The sequence below is a fragment of the Drosophila ficusphila genome, unplaced genomic scaffold (genome assembly GCF_018152265.1).
Source record: "Drosophila ficusphila isolate 14025-0441.05 unplaced genomic scaffold, ASM1815226v1 contig_414, whole genome shotgun sequence".
NCBI lineage: Eukaryota > Metazoa > Arthropoda > Insecta > Diptera > Drosophilidae > Drosophila > Drosophila ficusphila.
In genome coordinates this window covers 17,005,108-17,029,546 of record NW_025064328.1, presented here as the reverse complement: position 1 = coordinate 17,029,546, position 24,439 = coordinate 17,005,108, and the positions used below count along the sequence as shown (strand labels likewise).

Below are 24,439 nucleotides of genomic sequence, written 5' to 3'. Positions count from 1 at the left end.
GGCCAAACAGGTGGAAGAAGCGTCGCTGCCGGCGTCGCTGCCAGCGTCAACTGCGACGCCAACTGCTCAGCCATATTTGTGTTTTGTTTACAACGGGGCTTTGTGTGAAATTAAACACAGAGTACTACCGCTGCACAGCTAAAAAAAAACCCAACAAGAACAACAACAACAACAAACCAAACAAAATACAGGAAAAAAGAAATGAAATGAAATGAGGAAAAAAAAACCAGTCAGTCCATCAGCTGTTAATAGTCCAGAATCTGCGAGTTAGCAAAACATGTTTATGAGGGATTTTGAAACCGAAACCGAAACTGAAACTGAACTGAACCGAAACCGAACAAAACAACATCGCGCCATCGACAACAAGTTGAGAACAGGTACTACTCTCCACACACAACAGCAGCAACAGGAACAACAACAACAATCCAAAACACACCGGTAGCAGCAACAGGCATATCGTCTCAATCCTTGACCTAATCCAGAAGGCTGACTTTCTGGTTCCACCACGCCTCTGCCACAAAACGTGGCCAGGTTCAGATTCAGGTTCAGTTTGAGTTCGAGTTCGAGTTTGGGTTTGGGTTTGCGTTTGAGTGTCAGTTCCAGGTGCCGATTCAGGTCCAGGTCCAGGTTCAGGTCCAGGTGCAGGTCCCAGGTTCCAGTATCCAGGTTCCGAGGTCCAGTTCCCCGCACATACTCGCACTCATATTGTTGTTTGATGATAAAGCCAAAAATGAGTGCTGCTGCTGCTGCGGCGCAGAGTTCACTGCTGAACTGCTGTTCGCCTGCCCGCTTCTGCTGGGATGTGGATGTGGATGTGGATGTGGACGTCGATGCCGATGTCGATGTGGATAAACCCGTTTTGTCAGCCCAAGCCGGCGAGTTCACGACGATCTCGGGGGCTCCTCGGGCCCGGTCTGCGGGTTCCGTTAGTAGGTGAGGTCAGTGTCATGCTTATAGACTAGTTTTTGGCAAACACAAACAAACAAACAAAAAAAACAACAACAGGAAAATAAATACCAGCCAAAAACGATTACCCGATGAAAGTCGAAAGGCAATTAGGAAACAATTAAACCAACATCAACACCCCGGATCGCAAGTGATCCCATCGCATCGCACAGCATCCATCGAACTGGGTCAGATATATGAGCATCCATCGGACCCTCGGGGCAACGGAGCCCGGACGAAAACTTTCCAACTTGCCGCTTGAATGGCGGTGAGCGGAGAATGGCCACGGAGCCGGCAGATAGATGGATTCTGGCCAAGACCCATCACTCATACGGTGGGTGCAAAAGAAATCGGCAACATGAACATGAAGAGTAGCTGCTGGTATGGTTTATGCCCACAAAAGGGAAGCGATGGGGAGAAGATAATCCAAATTAATCTTGAGGAAACTTTCTTAAATTTATAAAGTCCACCCGGGGGCGCCATGAGATATCTTTCAATTTATAAAAATTACCGGAAGACCTAACTAACCCACCTCATAAATATAAGTGAATGACATAAACACTTGCTTTAAGGTGTTAATAACAATATATATAGTTAATGTTATGCAATCATGCGTAAGTTTTGCACATATTCGATCATCAAAACAAGTCTTTAAGCGCAAGCGTAGCGCATGGCAGGAAATTAATGGGCAATTACAGTACTGATTGGGTGAACAATAAATCGTAAATCAAGTTCAGCCAAAGCGAAAAGTTATTTGAGCTCAGCACTGACAGATTTACGGTTATACTGGATCAGCATAAGGAAATCTTTCGCGGCGAAAGCGATTTGAATATTCATAACTATTGCACCTCGATAAATTTTAATTTTCTGTTTTCCTTGAAGGCGGATTAGATAGCAATATATAATTATTGGGACTATAAATAGTATTGCTGATACGAAAAGGCCAAGTACAACGAACCTCTGATCGATTTTGTTCGACAGTAAGAAAGGCAGCTTATGTCTGCTATGTGCAGTAAGTCAACCCTTTCCCAAAACAATCATTACTAATTTTCTATGATGCTATCGTCTGGAATCACCACATGTGAACATAAACCCCAGATCTAACCTCTGCATGCGGACAACGCCTACAACGAGATCTATGGCTATGTGTTCTTTATTATCCCCCCTTCCACCGATCACCTTTCCCCTCGAATAACACCGACTTTAGATACATGGTGAATACGAAAAGCAATTCCATTTCAAATCCCATTAAGATTTGACATAATTTGAAATTTGGATTTTACGTCTCTCTACCTCACTTAGGGAGAATGGTGGGGAGAGAAGGGGAGAGGAGGGGAGGGGGAGAGGAGGAGTGGAGAAAAGACAAGAGAAGAAATGCGCGGCGTAACCCTAAGACGTCAACGGTCAGAGTTGTTGGGCATCAATAACCAAAGCCAAAGACTGAGACTGCGAGTTGGTATATGGTACACGGAAAAAAATACTCTATGTAAAAGAATGGATTTAGCAATAAATTCTAAAGGAATTACCTTTATAACCTAGAGAGGTTTTAAGCATTTTTAATTGTTATTGGGAGAAATGAAAATAAATAATCATTAGCTTATCTAATAAGCAATCTAAGGTTTAAGCGCTGTTTACTACTAAAACAATGGAAACTTATTAAACACAGTCATCGCTCTGACCATCAAATTTCGAATAGCAATAGCAAATGTTTTTCGTATTGCATTTCTCTGTGTGTAGATGGGAATGGGAATGTTAGGGGAATAAAGGTGTGCAGGGAGTGGGAGGAAGGGGGATGGGGGAGAGGAGGGGTGGGGAGGGTTTGAGGTACGGCTGCAAGACGGAGTCAAGAAGGCCCGAAGAAACGAAGAAAGGCAAAAGAAAAGAAAAACAATAAACGTTAACACGAACACGAAAATAAAATAACTCTCTCACGAAGTTCCCCTTTTTTTGTGTGTGGGTTACATGTGCCGCTGTGTTCGTGTGTATCTCACGGCTGAATCGGAATCTGTATCTGTGTCCGTGTCCGTGTGCCGCCGTCGGTGTGAGTGCTGCGTAGATGTTCGTTTTACTGTACCATAATCGCAGCCCCAAATTGATCACCATCATCAAGAAGGGAAAAAAATAAAAATCATAATAAAAAGAAGCCGAGAACACAAGAGCAAAAGGCAGCACAAAAGTCCAGGGGAAAACGTAATCACAAAACACTGGGCAACATCATCGATTTTCGAACAAGAAGGCGGCGCAGTAGCGGCCGCAGTCGGCGTCGGCAGAGGCAGCGACAGCGGCGTCTTGATCCCTTCTCGCTCCCGCTCTTTATGGCCAACTCTCCCGCTCTAGCACGGCATTGTTGGCAACACCACGGCAACACCAATACCTGTGCGCCTTACCTGCCGCTGCTGCTGCGCAGCGTCGACTTCGAAATACGGAATACAAAATAAAACCAAACAAAGAGGAATGTGTGCGCGAAAGACACCACCAACAACACCGCCAACAAGAACAACAACACCAACACCAACAACATTAGCGGCCGTAGCAACAAAAACAACAACACGAACTGAGGCTGGGACCGAAAGACTTAGGCTACGTCTGCACAACATACAGGGTGTCCACTGTATACGAAGGCTTTCAAACGAACACTTCACAACAAGGTAATAAAAAAGTTTCAACTTCAATTAATACTATACTATTAAAAGTTATTCAATAACAGCGAACTCCAATCACAGTAAAGTGAGCTCAAATATTAAACAGTTTGTCTTTAAAAATACCAAGTACTATGATTAATTAACCAACTGGATTTTAGATGTCCCCTATTAAACGTTTTTTATGTATGTAACTACAGTATCAAGATTTTTTGGTTATATACAGTACCACAAAATATAGAATCGATTTAATATTTTATTAAGAATTGGTAAAATAAAGGTGTTTAAAGCAATATTATAGTAAGAATTGAAAACTAGACTGAGCAATAAAGTACTTTGTTCGAAGTGAACCCGCTATTTTATTGCCCTCTTGAATTTCAGCCACTGTTTTGGAATTTCCCGAAATCCGCTCAATAAGCCGAAATGCTAATGGAGCGAGAGGTGCTGTTTCTGTCAGTGTAATCCCTCCGTGAACCGACCAGGGCTGCAGAGCCTGATGCGTTTATAATTACTTCTCGGTAGGCTAATACTACTCACTTTTCGGGCCGCTGTCCTTTTCGGTGGCGATCGGCGGGTGCCTTGAGCTCTCGGGATCAGGATGCGGATTTTGGCACTTGGTGAGGATCTATGGCACTCGAGCACGCTGCAATGGTGAATCGCTGGAACTGGAGCTGGATCTTGACTCTGGGGAGTCTGTAACCTGGGAGTCTGGAGCTGGAACTGAATTGTTGCTGGCTGCCTGCTGCTGCTGCTGCTGTTGTTGTTGTTGTTGTTGCTGCTTGTGTTGCTGTTTTGCTGTTGTGCTGTTTTGCTGTTGTGCTGTTTTGCTGGTGGGTGCACCACCTTTCGCCACTCTTTGCGTCTGGGGGCTTTTGGCCTGGCTCTCTGGGCCTTTGGCTTACACAATGCTCTTGGCTGGCTGCTTTCGGCCGCTTCTAATGTGCCACTCTTTGTGGTATGTGGAGCTGTTGTTGTTGTTTTTGTTCCGTTCGATTGTTTTTGTTGCTGCTGTCTTTGTTGCTGGCGGATTGTGCATTTTGGCCTAACATTTGTCAGGCATTGGCCTAAACATATTGCTCTGGCTGCTGATCATTTCGCTGCTGTTCAGGCTGATGTTGATTTTGTTATAGTTGCTAATGTTGCTGTTGCTGCTGAACACTGAGAGGCGCAAAGTTGGGGGACAGAGGGCGGGTCGTTTCGGGGGCGTTTCGTCTGGCATTTGCGTTTTCGAGCCACGCTTGTACTTTGTTTTTATCTCTTTGAGTATTTTCACTATTTTTTCACGCGCTTTTCCGCACTGCCATTTGTTGTTGCTGCTGGTTCTGGCTGCTGTTATTAATCACTATTTTTATTTTGCATTTTATTATTCGCTGCTCAGCTTTGATGGCGTCTCATTCCAGCTCGCACACACACATACACACGATCACGCAAAGCACACGCTCTCCGAGAGCCACTCACACACAGGCACAGATACTCACTCACACACACGAGGTTTTTTCGCTTTCTTAGCCTTCTCTTCCTCTTCGTGGCTGAAATTCGTGTGTGTGTTTTATTTAATTTCGAAAAAGTTTAAGCGCGACTTTTTGCTGTTTGTTTGGTGTATAATTTTTTTGGTTTTTCGCTACGATCGACACACACGCACTTATTCACAGGGAGAAATTGGCTAAAACCGATAAGTCAGATTTGTACATATATTTATTCGATATCGATATCGGTATTAACTTGCTGACTTTCCGTGTGCGCGGAAAACTTGTCGTCGCTGTCGCTGGATCTCGGCTCTCGGCTATAATGCCCAAAGAGTCAATTGGAGATTGTTCAACTGTTGAATGTGCTGCTGCCGCCGCTGCTGCCACCTCTGTCGACGTCGCTGGCTTGCGTGTATTGGTGGCAAGGTGCTGTCCGTGAGCGCTGCGCAGGTGAGAGAGCGCTCGATTATTATTGCTTTTTATGGTTTCATCTCTTTCGTAACTGATATTGAGCAGACGCGGCAGCGACGCCGGCAGCGCAGCGCCACTCAAATTCATTCGAATCGATGATGTTGTCTCTACACTCCCGAACACCAACACCAATGCGTTGCCAGGAAAAAACACAGGTAGCACCGTGTCTGTGTGTGTGTGTGGGTGCACCTGCAGAGGCCAAAACGCAGGCAGGTACAAAAGACTTAGGCAACGAACCTTCCACTCAGTATGCACTTGCGACCAAGAAAGAGACAGCCGAAGAATGGTTAAGAGAGAGGGAGAGAGAGCGCTTGTGAGGGGGGGCGAGAGCGACCCTCGTCTCGGGTAAACCGCTCCTGCTTTTTGTATCTCTCCGATTTTACGTTCATTTCTGGTGGCATTGCATTCATCACCGAAAATTCGAATTCGCTGCTCGATGTTGTTCGCTTTCGAACTCGCCGCCTTGTTGTTCTGTTTTTGTTGTTGTCATTCGGCTTGTAAGCCGCGTGAAAGTGGTAGTGCAATCGGGCATCAGGTAGAGAAACAGACACACACAATGGTAAGAAAGGTGGAGAGACATAGAGAGAGCGCCGCATGCCGAGAGAATGCACTGCCAAAAAAGCGGGACTTTCTAAAGAATTTTCCAGAATACATGAAATGTAAATATTTACAAACAATCAATTTCTTTCATTAAAATATTATATATTAATATGGAATATTTCAAATATATTTAAAATACAATATAAGCTAATATAAACATGTTATATTTATTTTGTAAACATTTAGAAAGCCAATTGATTTCTCTCCGTGTGGAATACGTAAAATAGTTGTGCATGTACCACAATCGAATACGCCAAGTAGCAGCAAAGCCGCGCAGCCTCCGCCGTTCACCGTCCCGCTCCCCCACTCTCCCCTCTCCCTCTTTCCTTGGGTCTGGCTTTCGGTTAACCTCAGTTCAGCTCCTACAACCTCACCTCGACAGGCGGCGGCAATCAGCGCTGTGTCGTGTGGATCGACGGACGGTCGGACGGACGGACGGAGCTTGTGTGCTTTCCGCCACGGTAAAGGGTGCCCCCCATTCTCCCCTCTCCCCCGACTTCCCCCACATTGCTTCCCCACTCTCTCGCTCGATCCGTCCGCCTCTGTTTGTCTTCTGGCGCTGCGCACGCGTGGAACTGCGGTTTAGAACGGCTTAAAGCAGCGCACACACCTGGTTTACATCAGACGTCTACATAGCGTAAAATGCATTTGTAAACAATGCAGCACTTTACAGTAAATTATACATGGGTATTTACACACCTTAGAATTAATGGAACAAAAAAATTCAGAGTTCAAGTTTGAATTTGAGTTTTATTTTCATTTCGGTTTATTGTTGCAATATATTAAATGTTTAAAACTAAATTTAGGCTTAGTTTAATCCATTTTGTATTTATTGATTTTGCCGTTTTTGCGTTTACACATTAGTTAATTTTTTGTTTTGTAATAAATTTAATTTATGGTTTTTAACTGGTCGAAACTTTTCACTAATGCTTGATTACGTTTTTGTACATATACCGCTAAGTAGTATATATATGCATGTATCGGTGTGTGTGTGTGTGCGTGTGTTTTGTGTGTGCGAGTGTGGCGGTGTATAAAACTAAACAAACAACAATCGTATTAAATGTACTTATATATTTGGTTTTTGTTTTTGTTCAAAAAGTCTTATATCTGTCCGTTCTGCAAAGTAAGAAACCGAAGAGAAACATTCACAATCAAACATTCCTTCCCTCCGCGCGTCCCGTTTAGCCAGGACATTGTGTCTAACCTGATTGCCTAAAATTAATTTAACAAACCGTGGAAACTGACGTTGGTTTTCGGGGCCCGATCTTTCCGATTCCGGCGATTCCGGCGATCCCGAACTCTATATTGCGAAAGCGGTTGTCGAATGATCAATTCCAAGTAGCAGCCTGAGTGACGCGTAAAGTCAAGTTTTTGAGGACTAGAGCGGAAGCTTGAGGTGGAAAGTGCTTATCTGAATTATTGGGTTTGGAAGTCGGATCTTGAACGGGTCAGAACTGTTATAAAAAATATAGGAACTTATGTGGGGCTTTCCAATAGTCTCAGATATTTTAGGGTTATACTCTTTGGTTTCTAAGAGTGGACAAAGCAAGCCAGTAGTTTACGCTTTTCAGCACCTTAATTTTTGGTTTTAAAAGTGCTCCGATTTCTTGGTCAACCTTGTTAAACTGAGTTTTAAGCTAAAAATAAATAGTGGTTTCTCGAGGGGAACTGGAAGATGCTTAAACGCTATTAAAGTTACTGTTTGTGTTTCTGTTCTTGTTCATGTTGGGGTGTTGTGGGTGGTGGCATGGTATCGATAGATGCATTAAAACTAGGCACACCAACTAGCTACGAAAATACACTCCCTGCTCCCCGCAACAAAGGTACACACATGAATATTGTACTTTAAAATATTGTGCCTCGAACACAGACAACCTAAGGTTAAAGGAAACCAACTTAAGATCGAAATACAATGTTAACTTTTAGCCAGGGCTCGAACCGAAATTCTTCCTGCATGTTCTGTGTTTCACTTATAAACTCTTGTTTTTTTTATTTTTATGTTTTTAGTTTTCAATTCGACAACTTTTTGCTAAAATTTAAATGTAACCATACTTTTGTGTTTCGCGTTTTTGTTATTTATAATACTGTTTTTCCATATATATTTTGTAATGCAGAAATGGGATAATGTGGGGGAAACTCTTGGAACTTCCGCTTCTCTAGAAAAACAATTGCATAATACATTATAAGAGGATATTTCTCTTGCGAACTTCTGATTTTTGTTTTTGCTGGCAGTGATATTGCGAAACGTTCTTCTTTCGACTTGGAAATCAGCTCGACATCGAAATAATATAGTACACGTTATTTATGCATTTGCTTTGGATTCGGGTCTCTGTTTCGGTTTCGGTTTCGGTTTCGGTTACGGGTTAGACTTTATAGGGCATATGGTCTGTTCTGGTCTGGCTCGAAGTACAGCTCAAGATGGGGCTTTGTGAGATTTGCTTAAGAAAGGACTCGATCCTCAATGGGTTTTCATAAGAAAGTAGAAAGTGTTGCCGTCTGCTGTGGTATTTACAAAATGCTTCGATGTCATTACTCGTATGACCTAAAACGATTTCAAAACTAGTCAAGTTAAATGTCTCTATATATCCGTATATATATGCTGGTGTGTATATATAATTTTATAAATTTATGTAATACGTTTAAAAAGATTTTTTTGTTTTCTTGCTTGTTTTTTTTTTGGTATTTTTTTGGAAAAAGTATTTCTGTTACGTTGCGGTTTATGATTACGTTTAAATTTACTTATCGGTTAGCGGGTTCCGTAATCTTTGTTGCAATTTGATTAATACGTCTCTTAGATCACTAGTATTACAATAGATGCTATTTGTGTCGCTCGTTTCGAATTAGCTTTCTGGCTGTTTGTTTATGGAAAATGCTTGCTGTGGTCGAACCAGCTCCTCGGTGTAAACAAATTGTGTGGCGTGGTGCTTAACTCTTTGGTTTGTTTAACGACTAGAACGTGGGTAGAGAGAAGGAATCCGTTGCACGTACAATGCAATGCATATCATCTGGCCGACGTCCGCCCCTCCGAGGATCCGGGAATTCGGGGATTCGGGGCTGCGCGCAAAACGCTTAAAGGGTTCTACTAATGGGTACATATTGCTTAGTCGATTGCAGCAGCGGCGGGGGCGGAGAGCCAGACGGGATGCCCTTAGGGAGAGCAGCAACGGAAGGCGACACAGCGCAACTGAATACGATCCACATCCGGTCCGGGATACCCAGTGCATCAGTGATCCTCCTCTCTAAGTGGGACTGTCCGCCTTGGAGCCGGCATTCGAGTTGTCTTGCAGTTGAGCGAGTGTCTTGAACTTTTGCGAGTTTAGGAATCTATTTAAGGGTAACAATTAATTTAAGAACAACCTTAAAGAAAATCAGGAGTAACTCACCTCGGATATGAGTCTCTGTGCATCAGTGTGTAGATCTGGATTTGAGCTTCGTCGAAGGTGTGCGTCGTCGGCTCGATCATGTTCCGGTTGACGATCTCGCGTACCCTGGAGTCCAGCGACACCTCCCTGGGCGACAGGATCGAGATGTAGTCCTCGTAGATGAGGCGCGCCTTCTCCTCCACGAGCTCCGCACTGTTCTCCTTTTTGAGGTCCTCGCAGGCCAGCCAAAACAGGATGTTCTCCTCGCTGAATTCGCTGCGCAGGAAGTTCTGGAACACCTTTCGACCAGCTGGAAACGATTTGTTAGGCCAGATTAGTGGGGATCAGAATGTCATTTTTTAATGGCTCACCTGAGCTCTTCATCAGCTTGTCGAAGCTCTTTCCCCAGCTACGGATTTCCTCCAGTGTGGGTCTGTAATGTACAATTAATGTAAGTTTTTTCGGGCTTTTCTCGTTTTCATTTGCATGAACTCACTGCTCGCCATCTAGGAATTCGGCATTTACGAGATCTCGCTTCGTGGGGGCATTTTCATCCGCATTCTTGATGGCCAGACTGCAAAGATAGGAAGGAAAACAGAGGAACGCTTGTTAAATGTCGATTATTTTGATTTTACAACTCATCAATCACCCTTTAAAGTAGACTACGATTTTATCCATTGCTGAATTGCCGCCCAGCCTGACTCATTTTTAACTGGCGCAAAATAGCATAAATGTGTAAATACAGTAGGCGCTCGATAGATAAAACTCCTGATAGCGAAAGCTACTGAATAGCAACTGATGTGGCCTATGTACAAAACTATACCTTTAATAAATAGCATGAACAGTAACTTTTGAAAGTACACATACACACATACGCATACATAATAGTGAAAAATCAATGCTAAACAGTAACAATTACTTAGTTACAGTAAAAATTCAATAGTAACCCTCAGGAAAAGTACAAGAATAGTTCGTTAAGACATACAAGAATATGTATAACAAATGTAACCTTTATTTTGTAAAATATTAGAATATTTCATTCCAGGGTGACCACTGTAGATGGGCCAATGTCATATCGGTTTTGGGTTTCGAAGCCCGGAGACAGAGCACCGGAGTACTCGAACTTGACAAAGCTCCCTTATCTGTTCGTCAGTTATCAGAGCGACTCGCTGGCCCAATACCTAATCAAAGTCACACAACCGTACATATTGCGCTCTATATGAATCGAATTAAATGTGGCCAGGGGGTTCGGGGACATTGGGGTGCCGAGTGCTGGGTTTTTTGGGCTCTGGTAACCCCCCAGTTGGGCACACAAAGGTGCGGAGGGGGTGGCCGAAAAGACTTTCGATTTCATTCACGAAAACATGCAACACTTGGAGGAGCCGCGGAGGAGCCGCCACATACTTATTTATATTTGATTTGAAAAGTGCCCTCCAGAGAGCTTTTCGCTGCCCGACCACTTGCTCCCGGAATTGTGAATGAACGCGGGAGAAATTGAGAGCAAGTGACTCTGATTTGAAGAGTGTTTCGAAAGAGCGAAAGCGGAGAAAGGGAGAAAGTTCGAAATCCACCGAGGGAGAGAGAGCGAGAGAGAGCTTTCGAAAGCGGCGGCGTTGCCAGCTGCCAGGAGAAAGGCCACCGTGTCCGTGTCCACTTTCATTTGGACCTCCCTATCCCCATCCGTGTCCAAGTCCATGTCAGTGGCCATAGCCATAGCCACAGCCACAGCCACAGCCAGAGCAATAGTTAAAGCCAAAGCAATAACCAAACCATAGCCGTAACCGTGGCCATATCCATGACTGCACTGCGAAAAACTAAGGAAATTGTAAACTACAAGTTGATTCTAAACCAAACTTGGTAATTGAATGGCTACACTAATGAAATAATATTTAATGAAATTAAGAATTTAATCGTTAAAGCGTAAAAAGAAAATAAAGGAATTCACAATACTGGTTTTTATAGAATTTGTAACCCTCTTCACAGACCCAAGTTCAAGTACTTGACTATTTCTCCCGGTGTAAAAGAGTATGAGTGCTCGAGGAGTCTACTTACCATTTGGCCCTGTTGTTACGGTTGCGGTTGGTATTGGTTGTTGGGCATCGGTGTTGGTAGTTGTTGTGGCCAACGTCGAGTCAAGGCAGCGCGGTAACGAGAAAGAAATTGATTTCGTGTCAGAGGATTGGAGCGGTGTGAACAAGTAGGCCAGCGAATCCACTCGGACCCGGACTCGGCGGGACGTACTCACCAGGAGCAGGAGCAGCAGCAGCACCAGCAGAAGCAGCACGGCTTCTGCGACTGCGGCCGTTGCAACGTGGCCGCGTTGGACTCCTGCAGCACGTTGGCCGTAGAGCCTACTCCCACGCTGCCGCCCACAGTGGGCGAGATGCCGCCTCCTCCGCCGACGCCCCCCACTCCGCCGCCGCCTCCCCCGTTGCCGTTCCCATTGTTGCCACTGTTGTTGGCGGCGCTTTGCTGTGAGGATGCAGTCATGCCGCGCAGTCGACAGCCACTGGGCAGCTCCGAAACGGTGCAGGACATGCCGCTACCTGCAATGAAGGTACAAATTGAATCGTTAATAAACCGACAGTTGAGCTGGGGGTTGAGGAGTGTGGAGGAACCCCTCGTTCACTGAGAAAAATATCGATTCAATTAGTCATCAATTGGCAGTTGAGTATGCCTCTTATCTATCACTAACAACTTAATTGATAATTGTTTAATAACTGTTTGGATAATCAGATTACAATTTGTTAAACACACTTATAAGTGATTTTATTGAATCAGATTCTTATAAAAAGTTTCTTGATGATTATGATGATTTTTAAGCTCTTCTGAAATTAATATGCAAACATACAGCACAAGAAAAATGGAGTGATATTTAACAAGAATTTTATTTTAAACTATTTTTAACACATTTGACAGTAGTAATCCTTGGACAAGACGTTTCGTAAATGCAAATAGAATTCAACAGAGTTCCTTGAAAGTAAAACCTGAAGGAGTTCGCCCAAATGTCAATCTGCTTCTTTTCCCGTGTGCACTTACCTGCCCTTTGAAAGTTGAGGTTGACGCTGGCGGTGCCGATGCCGATGGACGTAGAAGAGGTGGAAGGAGGTGCAGATGGAGATGGGTGGTGATGGTGGTGCTGCCCCAGCTGGCGGACCGCCCACTGCCACTGACCTACCCACTCACCCGCTCGCTCGCGTGCTCTTTTCCTCGATTCGGCTTCTCTTTCCCGATTTCCTTGGGGGAAGGCGACGAAAGGGAGGACGAGGAGGCCGTTACGTATTTATGTTTTTGCTAATAATTTTTTATCGAAAGTTCCCACTCTCTGGCGCTCTTTCTTCTCCTCTCACTCGCACTCTCCCTCTCGCTCTGCTGCTCTTGATTTTAGTTTTCGTTTTGGTTTATTTTTTCTTAGCTTTTCTTTGGGCGATTTTACATGACCAAAAATTCCAGAAATTCTTGTCGACTTTTCGGATAACCTTTTGGAGTAGTAGTTTTCCGTATCCTGGATCCTGATTTTGAACTTCGCGTGGGCTTGTTTTTTTGGGGGTTGGTGGTGCGAGCGTTTTTAGCGAGTTGATGGTGCGCGGGTGGTGGCGCCTACGGCATTTACATATTCCGCTCTGGATTTACTGGCGAAAATCTAGCGATTCAATGGCCCCGTGCACCAAGGGGCACATTTCACAAGCGTTACGAAATTTATGAGCAGCTGGAGCTGCCCCCGTAGTTGTTGTTCTGGCCTTTATTTATTTCTTGGGCTAGTCATTACACTGATATATATGTACAAATGTGCCTCTGCCTCTGCCTGTGCCTGTGAGTGTGCGTGTGTGTGTGAGTGTGTGTGGTTGCGGGGGGGAGTCCACCACATTGACACGCAACTTGGCTAAGTGGAGCGCATTGTTTGGCCCGATGGGCGGATGGGGCGTATGCGTGATTTTCTCCACTTGGGCTGATGTTGCTGCAACAGCTGCAACATGTAGGCAACCCAGCAATTGCACTTGTAACTCGAGGCGACTGCGATTTTTGGTCGTTGCACTTATCACAAATCAGCTGGTTTTGTTCCTTTGTTGTTTTTGACCATTGCCTTAATCTAGCTATCTATATGAATACTTTTTTTTATTGTTTCACCAACGCTTCCGTTCATATTTTCACTGAGAAGCACACACGTATTTTCTTTGAGGATTTTTGGGCGATTGGGTGGGCGGGAAAAGGGGGACGCGTTTGTATGTATGTATGTTTTTGAGGAGCAACGACGAGTACATACGAATTTTTGCCACTAGAATTGGAATCGAAATGTGTGTATTTGTGTGTATATTTTTTTCATTCGCCCCGAAATTGTTTTGCTTGTGCTTTGATTTTTTCTTTCTTGTGTGGAAACGAATCGGGAAAAACTGCAATTTTCGTGGTCACTCAAATGGCCTGGACTGGCATTTTCACATTTTCACATCTCGCCCTCGGCCATATTTTATTATATTCCTTCGTTCTCGGGGCCCCCGCAACGGCAGCGCTTTTTCCCATTCGATTTCTGCGCTCTGCGATTTTGGCTGCTCAGCACCCAGAAGCCAAAATCCTCGACAGGTCGATTCGAGCGATTCGAGATTCTCTCCGGTCGGGCAAAGGCAGGCGACTGATTTCCAAGCAGTGCCGTTTCGCCAGCTCTTGATTTTCCAATGCGCGCGCTCCTCCCGAGAATCCAAGATAATGTCCACTGGGGGGTGGATGGCGAGTGGGGAGCGGGGGCTCCAAAGGTGGACTGAGCGAAAAGCTCGCTGGCATAGCTATACAGTTAGAATTCCTGGTACACACAGGAGAGAGGGTCAGCGGTTGAGAGAGATACCAGGAACACATGTGCGCGAGTCGCCCGAAGAGAACAAGCACGGGACTCTTCGCTCCGCTGGAATTCCTCGCAAAGCTTTGGGGCTAGAACTTCAAAACTTTCGACAGGGTTGCATTTACACTTTGGTCTTGGGATCCCATTCATTTCGGAACCCGGGACGTAAACAAAATGATCATTAAGTTTTTAAAAATGTAGTAGTCTGCAAATTGAAATCCACTTTAACATTTCTTGTGTAAAATAATTATATTTTTTTTTAACACTACTACGCTTCGAAAGCGAAGAAATTTAAAACCATTTCCATTTTTAATTAAAAATTATTAAATGTATTTATTCACTATAGAAATTTCACAAAACTGTATGGAACGAACGCAACTTTCATACACAGTTTACGTGTATAGTCGAATCGTACAGTCAGCGCCAGTGGAGAAGACCCAAGGCTGCACAGGATGCCAGTTGACATCCAGCACGCCAAACTCATCTCGTTTCTCGTGGGTCTGCAGCTTTTTGAGGGGAACAATCAAAGGATTTTGCAGCAGGTCACTAGAAAAAAAAAAAAAAACATTAGAGGGATTTCGGCATAAGCAATAAAGAGGCTCTTACTTGTAGACCATGCCGTGGGAGACGATCACAGCTTGGTCATCGCTGCCTGAAGCAAAGAGCGGATAGCGGAGATGGAAGGCCACACTGCGGACAGCATTGCGATGGAGTCTCATGGTTTGGTAAGGCTTAGTCGACAGATCCAAATCAAACCAGAGCATCTTCTTGTCGTAGGTGGAAACCAGGAGATTGTCTCCCTTGGGGTGGATAGACATGCCCGAAATCCACTTGGAGTTCGTCAGCAGCTTCTTGACCAGTTCCTGTTTGACCAAATCATAGATGCGAATATTGTGCTGCGTCTGTGGAGCGAATTTGATTAAATTTGATTATTAAGTAAACTTATATTTGCAACAATCTATTCCACTTACCGCCACAAAGAAGCACGGCTTTACAGGATGGAAAAGTACGAACTGAATGAGACCCTTGCTCTTGGAGAATGGAATCTGTGAGCGCCGCTTGGACAACTGGTGGATCAAAGCCGATCGATTGGCACCCTCGGGCATCACAGTGGCGAGGTAATCACCACGTCCGTGCCAAGTCACCTGGCGAATGGGTTTGAAGTGAGTGATCACTACCCGGACGCCCTTCTCTTGCTCGTCAGCCTCTGCGTTGGACCACTGCACCGCCGTCTTGATGCGCTCACTTTCCTGAACATCCTGACTGGGCGCCTCGGCGAGCAGATCGTCGGTCTTCTTCACCAGCACCTTGTCGCCCACCTTAGGGTTGACGAGCAGCAGTCTATTGCCAGTGGCCACCGCAATGATGGAGAGCTTGGGATTAGGACACCAAGCCACGCAGCGCACCACTTCGTCGGTTTCAATTGTACGGATGCAACGGCCAGTGGCAATCTCCCAAACTGTATCGAATAATTATTATTAGGGTGTATAATAAAATTGGTAAGTAGAAATCGGACTCACTCTTGACTGTTTTGTCATCAGAACCGGAGACAAGGTATTCTCCTTTGGGCTCCACGCTAACGGATCGCACCAGATCGGTGTGGCCGCGGTAAACCATGCTCTCCACCGTGGGGAAGGGCTGCAAATCACGCGGCGAAGGCAACTTGGGGATCAGGTACTCGGCGTCGATGTTTAGCTTAACGCGCTTGGCACGCGGACACAAATAAAGGTCCAGGCACCGCAGGAAACGCTCGCGAAGGTATCTCGAGTAGGCGGGAACCTCACGCAGCGACTTGAACTTCTGGGGCATAAAATGCAGCTTGCGCTTGTGTGGCTCATCTTTGAGCTTAAGCCACTCCTTGGTTTCCTTTGCATCGAAGAGGTACTCTGGCGGTGGATTGTAGGACTCTGCGTGACCAGGTAGATCACGTTTGGGCGCCGAGACAGGGTCGTGGATACGACGCATCTGCTCTCTGCTGGTGTCCGTCTCCCACAGCATGTAGAACTTGGGACCGCGCTTGGCCTGCTTCTCGCGTTCCACCTCCTCGGTTGTCTTCATCCAACCCATCTTGAGGGCGTGAACCATGCGAGAGACCCGCTTCTTTTCGGAAACGGAGGGTAGGAAAGATCGCTTGTGGTCGGGCACATTCTTGATGGGCATTTTCTCCACCTCCGAGGTGAACCATTCGATCCAGGGCTCGTACTCCTCGTGATCCTTGTTAGGAATGCGACCCGAAACGATGCGTTTGATCAATGCAATGTCCTCGTCCGTTAGGCGTACTTCCTGGCCTGTCAGCGGATCCTTGACCGTCCGCCAGAAATCGGGGTCCTCGATTTTGCGCAGGAACTCGTCGATCTGATCCCCTTGTGGTGGCTTCACAATCTTCTTGGCATCCCAGTCGTAGCCGATGTGCTTGTACTCGTCGTACCAGTGCATAGGTATGTTGCCCACTGTGTTGCGTATGTCCTCCTCGTCTGAGGTGTCTGATTCCGCGTATTCTGTCTTGGAGGGATCTCTTTTGGTCAGCTCCTTTGTGGGGACATTCCTGGTGGCGGCACTGCTGCTGCCGGGTTTCTCATCGCCTTTTTTTGCTTAGATGTGCCAGGGGATTCTTCCTTCTCCTGGTCCTCGTCTTCGGAGTCGTCCTCTTCCTCATCTTCATCTTCCTCTTCTTCACTGCTCTCTTCTTCATCTTCAGCTGATGAGGATTGCTTTCTGCCCAAGTAGTTGCCCTCCTCATCGCTCTCAAATTCCAATTCATCGCTGGAGTCGGTGTGGTATTCCTGGTCTATGCCCTCATCGTCTGTGGAGTCTTCACCGGGGTCTTTTACGGCTTGCAGCAGGTCCTTAAAAACCAAAAACACACACAGGTGATTTTGACTACATTTTTAATTGCTTGCCAATCGATCTTACCTCTTCCTCCTCGTTCTCTGAGGCCTCGGAACTGGCGGCCACTTCATTTGTGGGCTCTGATTCCTTTCCCTTGCGCTTCAGTGCTAGTTTTTTGGTCATTTTGAGGAGAAAACAAATCTAACGCGGCGCACGTGTTGCAGTTAGCGATAGAGATGGAAGTTAAATAAAGTGGTCGGCTATCGATTTACTTGCCGCCAATGCTTATTGTTATCGGATTTACAAATAGCTAAAAATAGTTTCAAATTTCTAAAACTACTAGCATTACGAGTTTAGTTTATTATTTTTTAAAGATAATATGTAGAAAACATCTTGGATTATTTTTGTGTCAGATATTTGAAATACATGAAAATAAAAAGTTCTGATACAGATATAAACTAGTTTAAAAGCGTTGAAAAAAGCTATGTTGGCTAGTGCAATCTCACCATAACGCCATCGTGAGCAAATCCCCTAAAATACCCTAACGCAAGTTGGGGATTCTTGGTCGAACCATTTTCAGTGGAATTTGCAGACTTACGTGCGGATATTTTGGGGCCAGTGCGGAAATAAAAGGTGACAGAGGGCAATTGGAGCACTGGGGACATAGCAACAACAAAATACCGGCGCCCCATCGATCGTATTACTCATCCGAAAGGCGAAAACCATCGATTTCCAGCTCACACAAGGGCAAACAAAAGTGCAAAAGCAGCCCCTCTCACCCCCCACGCACACACACACTCGTTCACACGTAGTTGCGCCCACACACACAGACATCACGATGACTGCGCCGCGACGCCTGCGAAAAGAATTGAGCGATTTGCAGGAGAACACACTAAAGGCCTTCCGGGACATCAAGGCGGATGACGACAACCTGCTACGCTGGACGGGATTGATTGTGCCGGACAATCCTCCCTACAACAAGGGCGCTTTCCGCATCGAGATCAACTTCCCGGCGGAGTACCCTTTCAAGCCGCCGAAGATCAACTTCAAGACGCGGATCTACCATCCGAACATCGATGAGAAGGGTCAGGTATGCCTGCCCATCATCAGCACGGAGAACTGGAAGCCGGCCACACGCACCGACCAGGTGGTCCAGGCCCTGGTGGACCTAATCAACGACCCTGAGCCGGAGCATCCGCTGCGGGCGGAACTGGCCGAGGAGTTCCTCAAGGATCGCAAGAAGTTCGTAAAGAATGCCGAGGATTACACCAAGAAGCACAGCGAAAAGCGTCCGGCGGACTAGCGGATTGGCGGAGAGGAAGGAGGAGCAGGTGGCCCCAACCACGACCCATGTACACCCGCGCCCCCTTAGTCTTGTGATTTTCAGTTAGTTATTTAATTTCAATTTTCGATCCCCAACAACAAAAAAACTACCCTCAGAAAACATGTAAGCTGATTCCCCCGGCAGAGTACCTAGTTTTGTAAAAGTAGCACTGTAATTTTATGCAAGTGAGAAATACATGTTCGTTATGTTAAAAGACAGCAGCTGGCTCTTGCATTGCGGAGGCCTCCGAGTTCGGTGCTAAAGCCAGCGGCATGGGGAAGGACTCCTCGCCCAACATGCCGCGGAAACAGGTCAATAGCACGTTGTTGTTGTGCTGAATGAGAGCGTTGCTAAACTGATTCTTCTGCAGCTCCTTGATGTCTAGCAGGCTGTGAATGGCACCCGCCTGCTCATCTTTTAGTTGTTGCAGGACCTGCTTTAACTCCTTGTTGTCAGTTTCTTTGAGTTTGCTCAAAGTGAGGGTCTGCTGTTGATTGTTCTCGAAACTGCATTCTTCATAAATGGTTTCCATAAGAAACAGGAGCAAGGAGGCGGCGTAGTGGGTAAGGAACAGGAACTTGTGGAAGGCAATACTTTGGGGCTGCTCTTTTAGAATTGTTTCCAGTAGATCCACAAAGAAGCGCTCCTGAGCTGAGTGAAAGCTTTCGTTCTCCTTTGGCGGCAAGTAGTTGATTGTCTTCTTTTCCACCTGACACTTGGGCGCAGACTGCCAAACAGGATCGAGATCAAAGGTGTCCAGAATGCGTAGGCGCAGAAGGAGAATAGGTTCTGCAGCAAACATGCTGCTCTGCAGACTCTGGACAGGGGCTCCTCTGGAAACGTTCAGCTTCAGCGGATTCACCCTATTTTTAACATATGAATATGTTGCTTTTGCGCTGGCACACTTTTCTAGTTGGTTAAATTCTCGCCTTAGGCAGTAAATTTGCTTCAGAAGATCACCGTGTTTCAAGTTTTCCCTTTCTGTATAGGATCCTCCATATACGGGAACTGAAAATCCTAGAGCCTTGCTAGTCGCCTCCTTGTCCACAATGCAGAGACTATCCTCTAGAGGTTTCACCTTGTATCGACTGTAGAAGGTATTGGAGACTAGCACGCGCAAGTGGTGAAGATGTCTTAGATAAAGTCGATTATTGGTCTCGTATGCAAAGATGGATCCCTCGATGGCATCTATCTGGAGGTTCATGTACAGTCGGCAGGCGATCTCGTGTTGCATTAGGAAGTCCTGGGGTATCTGAGATCTGGCAAACAATGGCATCACCATGGTGTCGTTTGGCTGAGCAAGCTTGGCTTGAATCTCCATCAGCAAATGAGGCAAGCCAGGAGTGTTCTTTTGGTAATTTAGGCAGATGATATACACTTCAGAATTTCCTCGCTTGGAAGTTGCAGGTTTAAAAATGTGCACCTTCTCAAAGATGCAGTTCAGCATGTACAAAAGTGACACACTGCAGGCCTCGAAGAGCGTAAACATTTTCACCAGAAAGTTGCCTCCATTGGAGAGAACTTTTAAAGCACTTAACACTTCAGCGAAAAACAGGCGAACCACAATCTCTTCTTGGCAATCTGGCTGTGCCGCGCAATCGATGGAGCCATCGGCAGTGACCAAATCCACTTGTCCCTGAAAGTCTTTTGCACATCGTTCTGCCAGGTTTTCTATATTGCCCACATCTAATATATTGCCAGTGAGATCCTTGTGAAATAGCCAATTGTCCAGGGTGTGAAAAATAAACCTGTCATCGCTTATCATCTGGTTTAGAGCGTTGCCCTCGAAATAGGGGTTCAAGGTAGTCGATCTCCAGTGCCATTTAATCTGCAAATAAAGTTTAGTTATTGATTCTTCAAAAAGCTTATTTTTAAACTTGCCTCATCTTTAGTGTATTTACTGTGTAAGTAGTGATTTAGAGAAGCAATAAATGCTCCAGGAGCCTCGCAGAGGTGCAGGGTGTTGACCACTGGAGTCTTAACCAAAGGATAGCGATGTAAGCACTCAAAGAACTTGCACCAGGCGACAGTTACAAACTCCGCTTTGGTCTCATTTTTGAGTCGCCAGGATACCTCGCCAGACGGATCCCTTTTGTTGGTATGAGCACTCCAATCCTGAACTCCATAATCATTAAGTTTGCTTTTAACTGCATTTAGCTGCTCCCTGAGTCCTTGAAGCGCCTCGTACTGGTAAAACTCACTGCAAAGAGCCTGTTCCTGCGCAGGCAACTGCCATGATTCTTTTCCCCGTGGCTTCTGGTAGAAGAACTTCTTCTCGAAGAGCTGTTCCAGTTCAGAGGTTGACTGATAGTCCGCCTGTAGAGGAAAAAGAATAAGATAAATCAGGATTTGACGTACAATTCTGCACTTACTCTTGGGTATTTAAACTGTAAACTCATTCCGGTGATGTTTAAATCAGAATTCGCAAAAACAACGCCGATCCCTTTTGAGATTCGCACATTAGAGATGGTTGAAGCTAAACGCGATCCATCGCTTAAGTTCTATCGATGGTAACTTAAACCCGGTAAGCTTATCGATTATGATATCAAACTTGAATTGATTTGGCACACTAAGTACTCAATTAACTGATGTTAATTATTTTAAACATATACAAACATTGATATTGTAAAAAATAACAAAATAAATTTTAATAAAATGTGTACATTAAACTTGTAACTACCTAATGTATTCGTTGGCAATTGATTTTTTTTTGTTTTGAAGATTATTATTGTTTATAAGAATTTATGTAAGAAATATTTTATTTCAATATAAAAAAAAATTTGAAAAAAGGTAATTTTTGAATAAAGGAACACTGCTGATATTACTTTTCGAAATGCAAACCTTTTGAATAAAAGACACCTAACTCAATTTAAAAAACTAAATCTTTGTAAAAATGTTAGGCCATAAGTCATAACTAAAACGTCGTCATGTCTCTTTGAAGTTCCTTAGTGTATCTTCTAGTAAAAGAACTTCCTTTGCACCCTCAAAGCCGATCATCGTCAAGGCATTTCCCGTAGAAATTGGTAGTTGGGAATGTGTGTCTGAAATACCAAATGGCTTATTAAAATTAATTTCTTCAGTTCTATGGATAGTGTTTTAGAAAGCGCAAGCCAGTCGACAGATAAGGGGTCTCCAAACTACCTGGTTACAAAACGATTGGTCATAAGCCGTTAGTGCTTCGATTGCGCATACTAATATTAAATTAAAATTAATTTTATTGATGCGGATAGGCCAAAAACGGAAGTCGGAGAAATTGTAGAAAAGTTATGAGTAAGCCCTAAAATCGTATATACAACATTTGTAATTTCTGATGGAATGTGGTTATGTCTTGGGGGTTTCGGAATTTCAGCCTCAATCATCGTGGTCAACGGGTTTACTTGATACGTGCATGCTTTGCCGGCTTTATAGCCATTTGAAACGTGAGTCGTGTTCATATGAATAATAATAACGATATTCAAATTATGAGTTTCCAAAGCCGTCGAAAGCAAAGGATCGGAAAGCGATCCCGGGTGAGAGAAGGGGCTTCGCTGCTGCCTGTGGCTCGACATCGGCCGTGAGTAACGTTCCCTGCCTTTCTATATCCATATATCCCACATATAAATAGCAGGTCGGAGCACATACATATAGGTGTAAGTCCGCGGACCAGTGTTTGTGCCGATATGTATATAGAAGAGACCGGCACGTGACTGTTTTGTATAATCGCGCATAAATATCTGTAATGTAATGCCTATAGACGGTTCACAGAAGCCCCGGCAGCGAACCAACGTTCTATAGTCGCTTCGGGGTAATCGTCCCGCCAAGATCTATGCCTCTTGCTTGCTCCTGCCATGGCTTCTATATCTTCGGGCGGAAGTAGCAATCGGTGCGCATGCGCCGTGTTTGGCGCTGAATATGGTGGCCGTGGCCAATGCATTTTTGGGGCTCGCTGCGGGCCGACAAATTCCGATTCCGAAACGACAACGACTCGGACGTGGACACGGCTATTGTTGGCAACAAAATTTTATTTCATTTCATATTTTTCTCAAAAGGGAGTTCATTAATATTCCGGGCAGACGGCATTGCGCTAAAAAGCGGCTTAAGCGGTCTTGCTCCGTCTCACCCCGCCCCTCGTCCGACTACCTGTCGCCGTGTACAGGTAAGCCTGTACAGGTATCACCCCCACTCTGCGATGGTGTGCGTGCGCTGGCAACGGGCCGCAATCCCCGCTTTTTCTCCATGTGTGAGTGTCAAATGCCAACTAATTGAAACTTCTTCAATTGCCGAGGTGTGGTGCTGAGCTCGCCGCTCGGCTTCGGAATCAGTTGCCAATTAGTCTCCACCGCTGACGGATTACGCTTGCCTTCCTCCAATCCAGCAGGCCAGAAAACCAGCAGTTCTCCAGTCCAACAGCCCAGCAAACCAAAAAGCACAGCAAACTTGTTAAGTGCTTTTCAAAACAACAAGCGTTTCATTGATAAAAGCCATTGACAACAAGCGGGTAATAGAAGACCACTTTGTGCCCAGTGAGAGTATTTTTGTGAATCGTGTGCGAACTCGGTTTTTGGAGCTATTCTGAAGCGATCGTATCGAATCTGTTGGTAAATTGGCAAGATGTCGGCATAGCTGACGTTGAAAAGCGATTTTAAAGAGCGCTATGCTGCATCTAGTCAGTTGTTCAATGGAACAGTCAACATGATCAAGAAACCAGCAGCTTTAAAAATACTTTGGAATACATAAAACTGGAATATAAATCTCTATTGCTTATTAGTTTCTCAGTTTATTGCAGATACCTATTAAAGATGCGTAGAGCTGATCTAAAGGATATTATGAGAAAAAATGTATACATTTTATAGTATTGCCAAAACAGCGAGGGAAACCAATGGTTTACAACAAATACCATAAAAAATCTTTAAGTTGCTGAAATAAAAATGTAGTTACTTGTAAGAAACTCAGTTGTCAAGGAACTTTTTTTTGGATACCGGACTTGTTCAAAATATTATATCTGGTAAACAAGCATGTCATATGTTCGCCTCCAATAAGCTAATTGCCAATAAATACATTATTTGTTAATATAAATTGGTTGTTTGGATCTTCTGTTGACTTTTCAGCTTTTATTTGCCCAAGAAAACAAACAAAATTCAAAAAGCGCTAAAATCGATTGCAGATCGATAGGCAGTGCCGTAAATCAACGGAAACCAACCGATATTATTAATCAACGAAAGCCCATCTCTAAACAGCTGTTTTGGTTAACAAAACACAATTCTATGCCAATTGTTTACAAAAACACTCTAAAAGAGGCTAAGCAAACAATTGGCAGGCAGTTGAAGGCTGGCCAATCTCTGATTAAACTATTCCATAAGTGATGGACAGCCAGGTAAGAGAGCAGCTCTTTAAGCACGAGTGCTTACAACTTGCTGCGTTCCTAACCGAAAGATAGTAGCTACAACTACGTCCCCTGTGACTGTGGTAAAATTATCGCTTCACAGCAATTAGTCGTAGTTATCAAGGCGCCCATTGTGATAAATCTAAATACGCGAGCAATAGCGTGTCTCCAGTATTCGGGTATTGGCGCAGAATGACGTAATTTCGCTGCGGGGGCGTTGTCTTGTTTTTCCTTACGGCGAGATAATACCAGGTGTTATCCCCTTTACCACAGGCACCGATCGATGATCTGCTGCTGGACATTGTAGACAATGCTTGGCGCATGGAAGTTCTGCCGTTCGACCAGATTCTAGTGCCACGCGAAAAGCTACCCGATCCGGAGGCAGACGGCGGTGATTCACACCTAACGGTCAGCGAACAGGTAAGCATTATTGCTCGAATTTAATCAGCAGATCTCCTATGCTGTGCTTACCTTTTAACAGGAGCAAAAGTGGACTGATCTTGCGTTGGGCTCGCTGGCACCGGACGCAGCCCTCATCGACCAGCTCAACATCACCTCTATCTAACCAAGGACCTCGAGTCCACGGGCGAGCGCCACCGCCTCGCCCACC

The 24,439-nt window shown here is 45.0% G+C and overlaps 6 protein-coding genes across 6 annotated transcripts in view; 2 read left to right on the top strand and 4 right to left on the bottom strand.

Annotated features, from left to right (window-relative positions):
- LOC108093825 (protein grainyhead) overlaps positions 1-5,399 on the bottom strand; it is a 42,573-nt gene extending 37,174 nt beyond the window's left edge. The window contains 1 exon segment of the mRNA XM_017194145.2: positions 4,122-5,399. The gene's annotated coding sequence lies outside the window, so the exon portion shown is untranslated.
- Positions 5,400-8,085: 2,686 nt separating this feature from the next.
- Positions 8,086-14,197, bottom strand: LOC108093943 (regulator of G-protein signaling 17). Its single transcript, XM_017194329.2, has 7 exons — positions 12,523-14,197; positions 11,729-12,029; positions 11,536-11,544; positions 9,980-10,057; positions 9,855-9,916; positions 9,505-9,793; positions 8,086-9,445 (listed from the first exon to the last, which is right to left on the bottom strand). Exons 2-7 carry the CDS (start codon positions 12,019-12,021, stop codon positions 9,361-9,363), a joined length of 816 nt encoding a protein of 271 aa, XP_017049818.1. The 5' UTR covers positions 12,022-12,029; positions 12,523-14,197; the 3' UTR covers positions 8,086-9,360.
- Positions 14,198-14,620: 423 nt separating this feature from the next.
- Positions 14,621-17,375, bottom strand: LOC108093942 (ribosome biogenesis protein BOP1 homolog). The gene is given in 6 exon segments (XM_017194327.2): positions 14,621-14,860; positions 14,921-15,216; positions 15,286-15,773; positions 15,835-16,918; positions 16,921-17,160; positions 17,228-17,375. Coding segments are annotated over 6 exon segments (2,361 nt in total). The 5' UTR covers positions 17,327-17,375; the 3' UTR covers positions 14,621-14,706.
- Positions 17,376-17,681: 306 nt separating this feature from the next.
- LOC108094025 (ubiquitin-conjugating enzyme E2-18 kDa) lies at positions 17,682-18,685 on the top strand. Its single transcript, XM_017194455.2, has one exon. It carries the CDS (start codon positions 17,982-17,984, stop codon positions 18,444-18,446), a length of 465 nt encoding a protein of 154 aa, XP_017049944.1. The 5' UTR covers positions 17,682-17,981; the 3' UTR covers positions 18,447-18,685.
- LOC108094024 (cap-specific mRNA (nucleoside-2'-O-)-methyltransferase 2) lies at positions 18,628-20,943 on the bottom strand. Its single transcript, XM_017194454.2, has 3 exons — positions 20,840-20,943; positions 20,349-20,783; positions 18,628-20,295 (listed from the first exon to the last, which is right to left on the bottom strand). Exons 1-3 carry the CDS (start codon positions 20,864-20,866, stop codon positions 18,676-18,678), a joined length of 2,082 nt encoding a protein of 693 aa, XP_017049943.1. The 5' UTR covers positions 20,867-20,943; the 3' UTR covers positions 18,628-18,675.
- Positions 20,944-23,674: 2,731 nt separating this feature from the next.
- LOC108093894 (anaphase-promoting complex subunit 13) lies at positions 23,675-24,424 on the top strand. The gene is made up of 3 exons (XM_017194250.2): positions 23,675-23,820; positions 24,103-24,249; positions 24,311-24,424. Exons 1-3 carry the CDS (start codon positions 23,809-23,811, stop codon positions 24,392-24,394), a joined length of 243 nt encoding a protein of 80 aa, XP_017049739.1. The 5' UTR covers positions 23,675-23,808; the 3' UTR covers positions 24,395-24,424.
- Positions 24,425-24,439: the final 15 nt, after the last annotated feature.

Coding starts and splice junctions, on each gene's coding strand:
- LOC108094024 (XM_017194454.2), bottom strand. CDS start 20,866: ATGAGTTTACAGTTTAAATACCCAAGA. Junction 20,784..20,839: donor TACAGTTTAAATACCCAAGA/GTAAGTGCAGAA, acceptor TTTCCTCTACAG/GCGGACTATCAGTCAACCTC. Junction 20,296..20,348: donor GTAAATACACTAAAGATGAG/GCAAGTTTAAAA, acceptor CTTTATTTGCAG/ATTAAATGGCACTGGAGATC.
- LOC108093894 (XM_017194250.2), top strand. Junction 24,250..24,310: donor ACCTAACGGTCAGCGAACAG/GTAAGCATTATT, acceptor ACCTTTTAACAG/GAGCAAAAGTGGACTGATCT.
- LOC108093943 (XM_017194329.2), bottom strand. CDS start 12,021: ATGTCCTGCACCGTTTCGGAGCTGCCCAGTGGCTGTCGACTGCGCGGC. Junction 9,917..9,979: donor GAATTCCTAGATGGCGAGCA/GTGAGTTCATGC, acceptor TGTACATTACAG/ACCCACACTGGAGGAAATCC. Junction 9,794..9,854: donor CAAGCTGATGAAGAGCTCAG/GTGAGCCATTAA, acceptor AATCGTTTCCAG/CTGGTCGAAAGGTGTTCCAG.
- LOC108094025 (XM_017194455.2), top strand. CDS start 17,982: ATGACTGCGCCGCGACGCCTGCGAAAAGAATTGAGCGATTTGCAGGAG.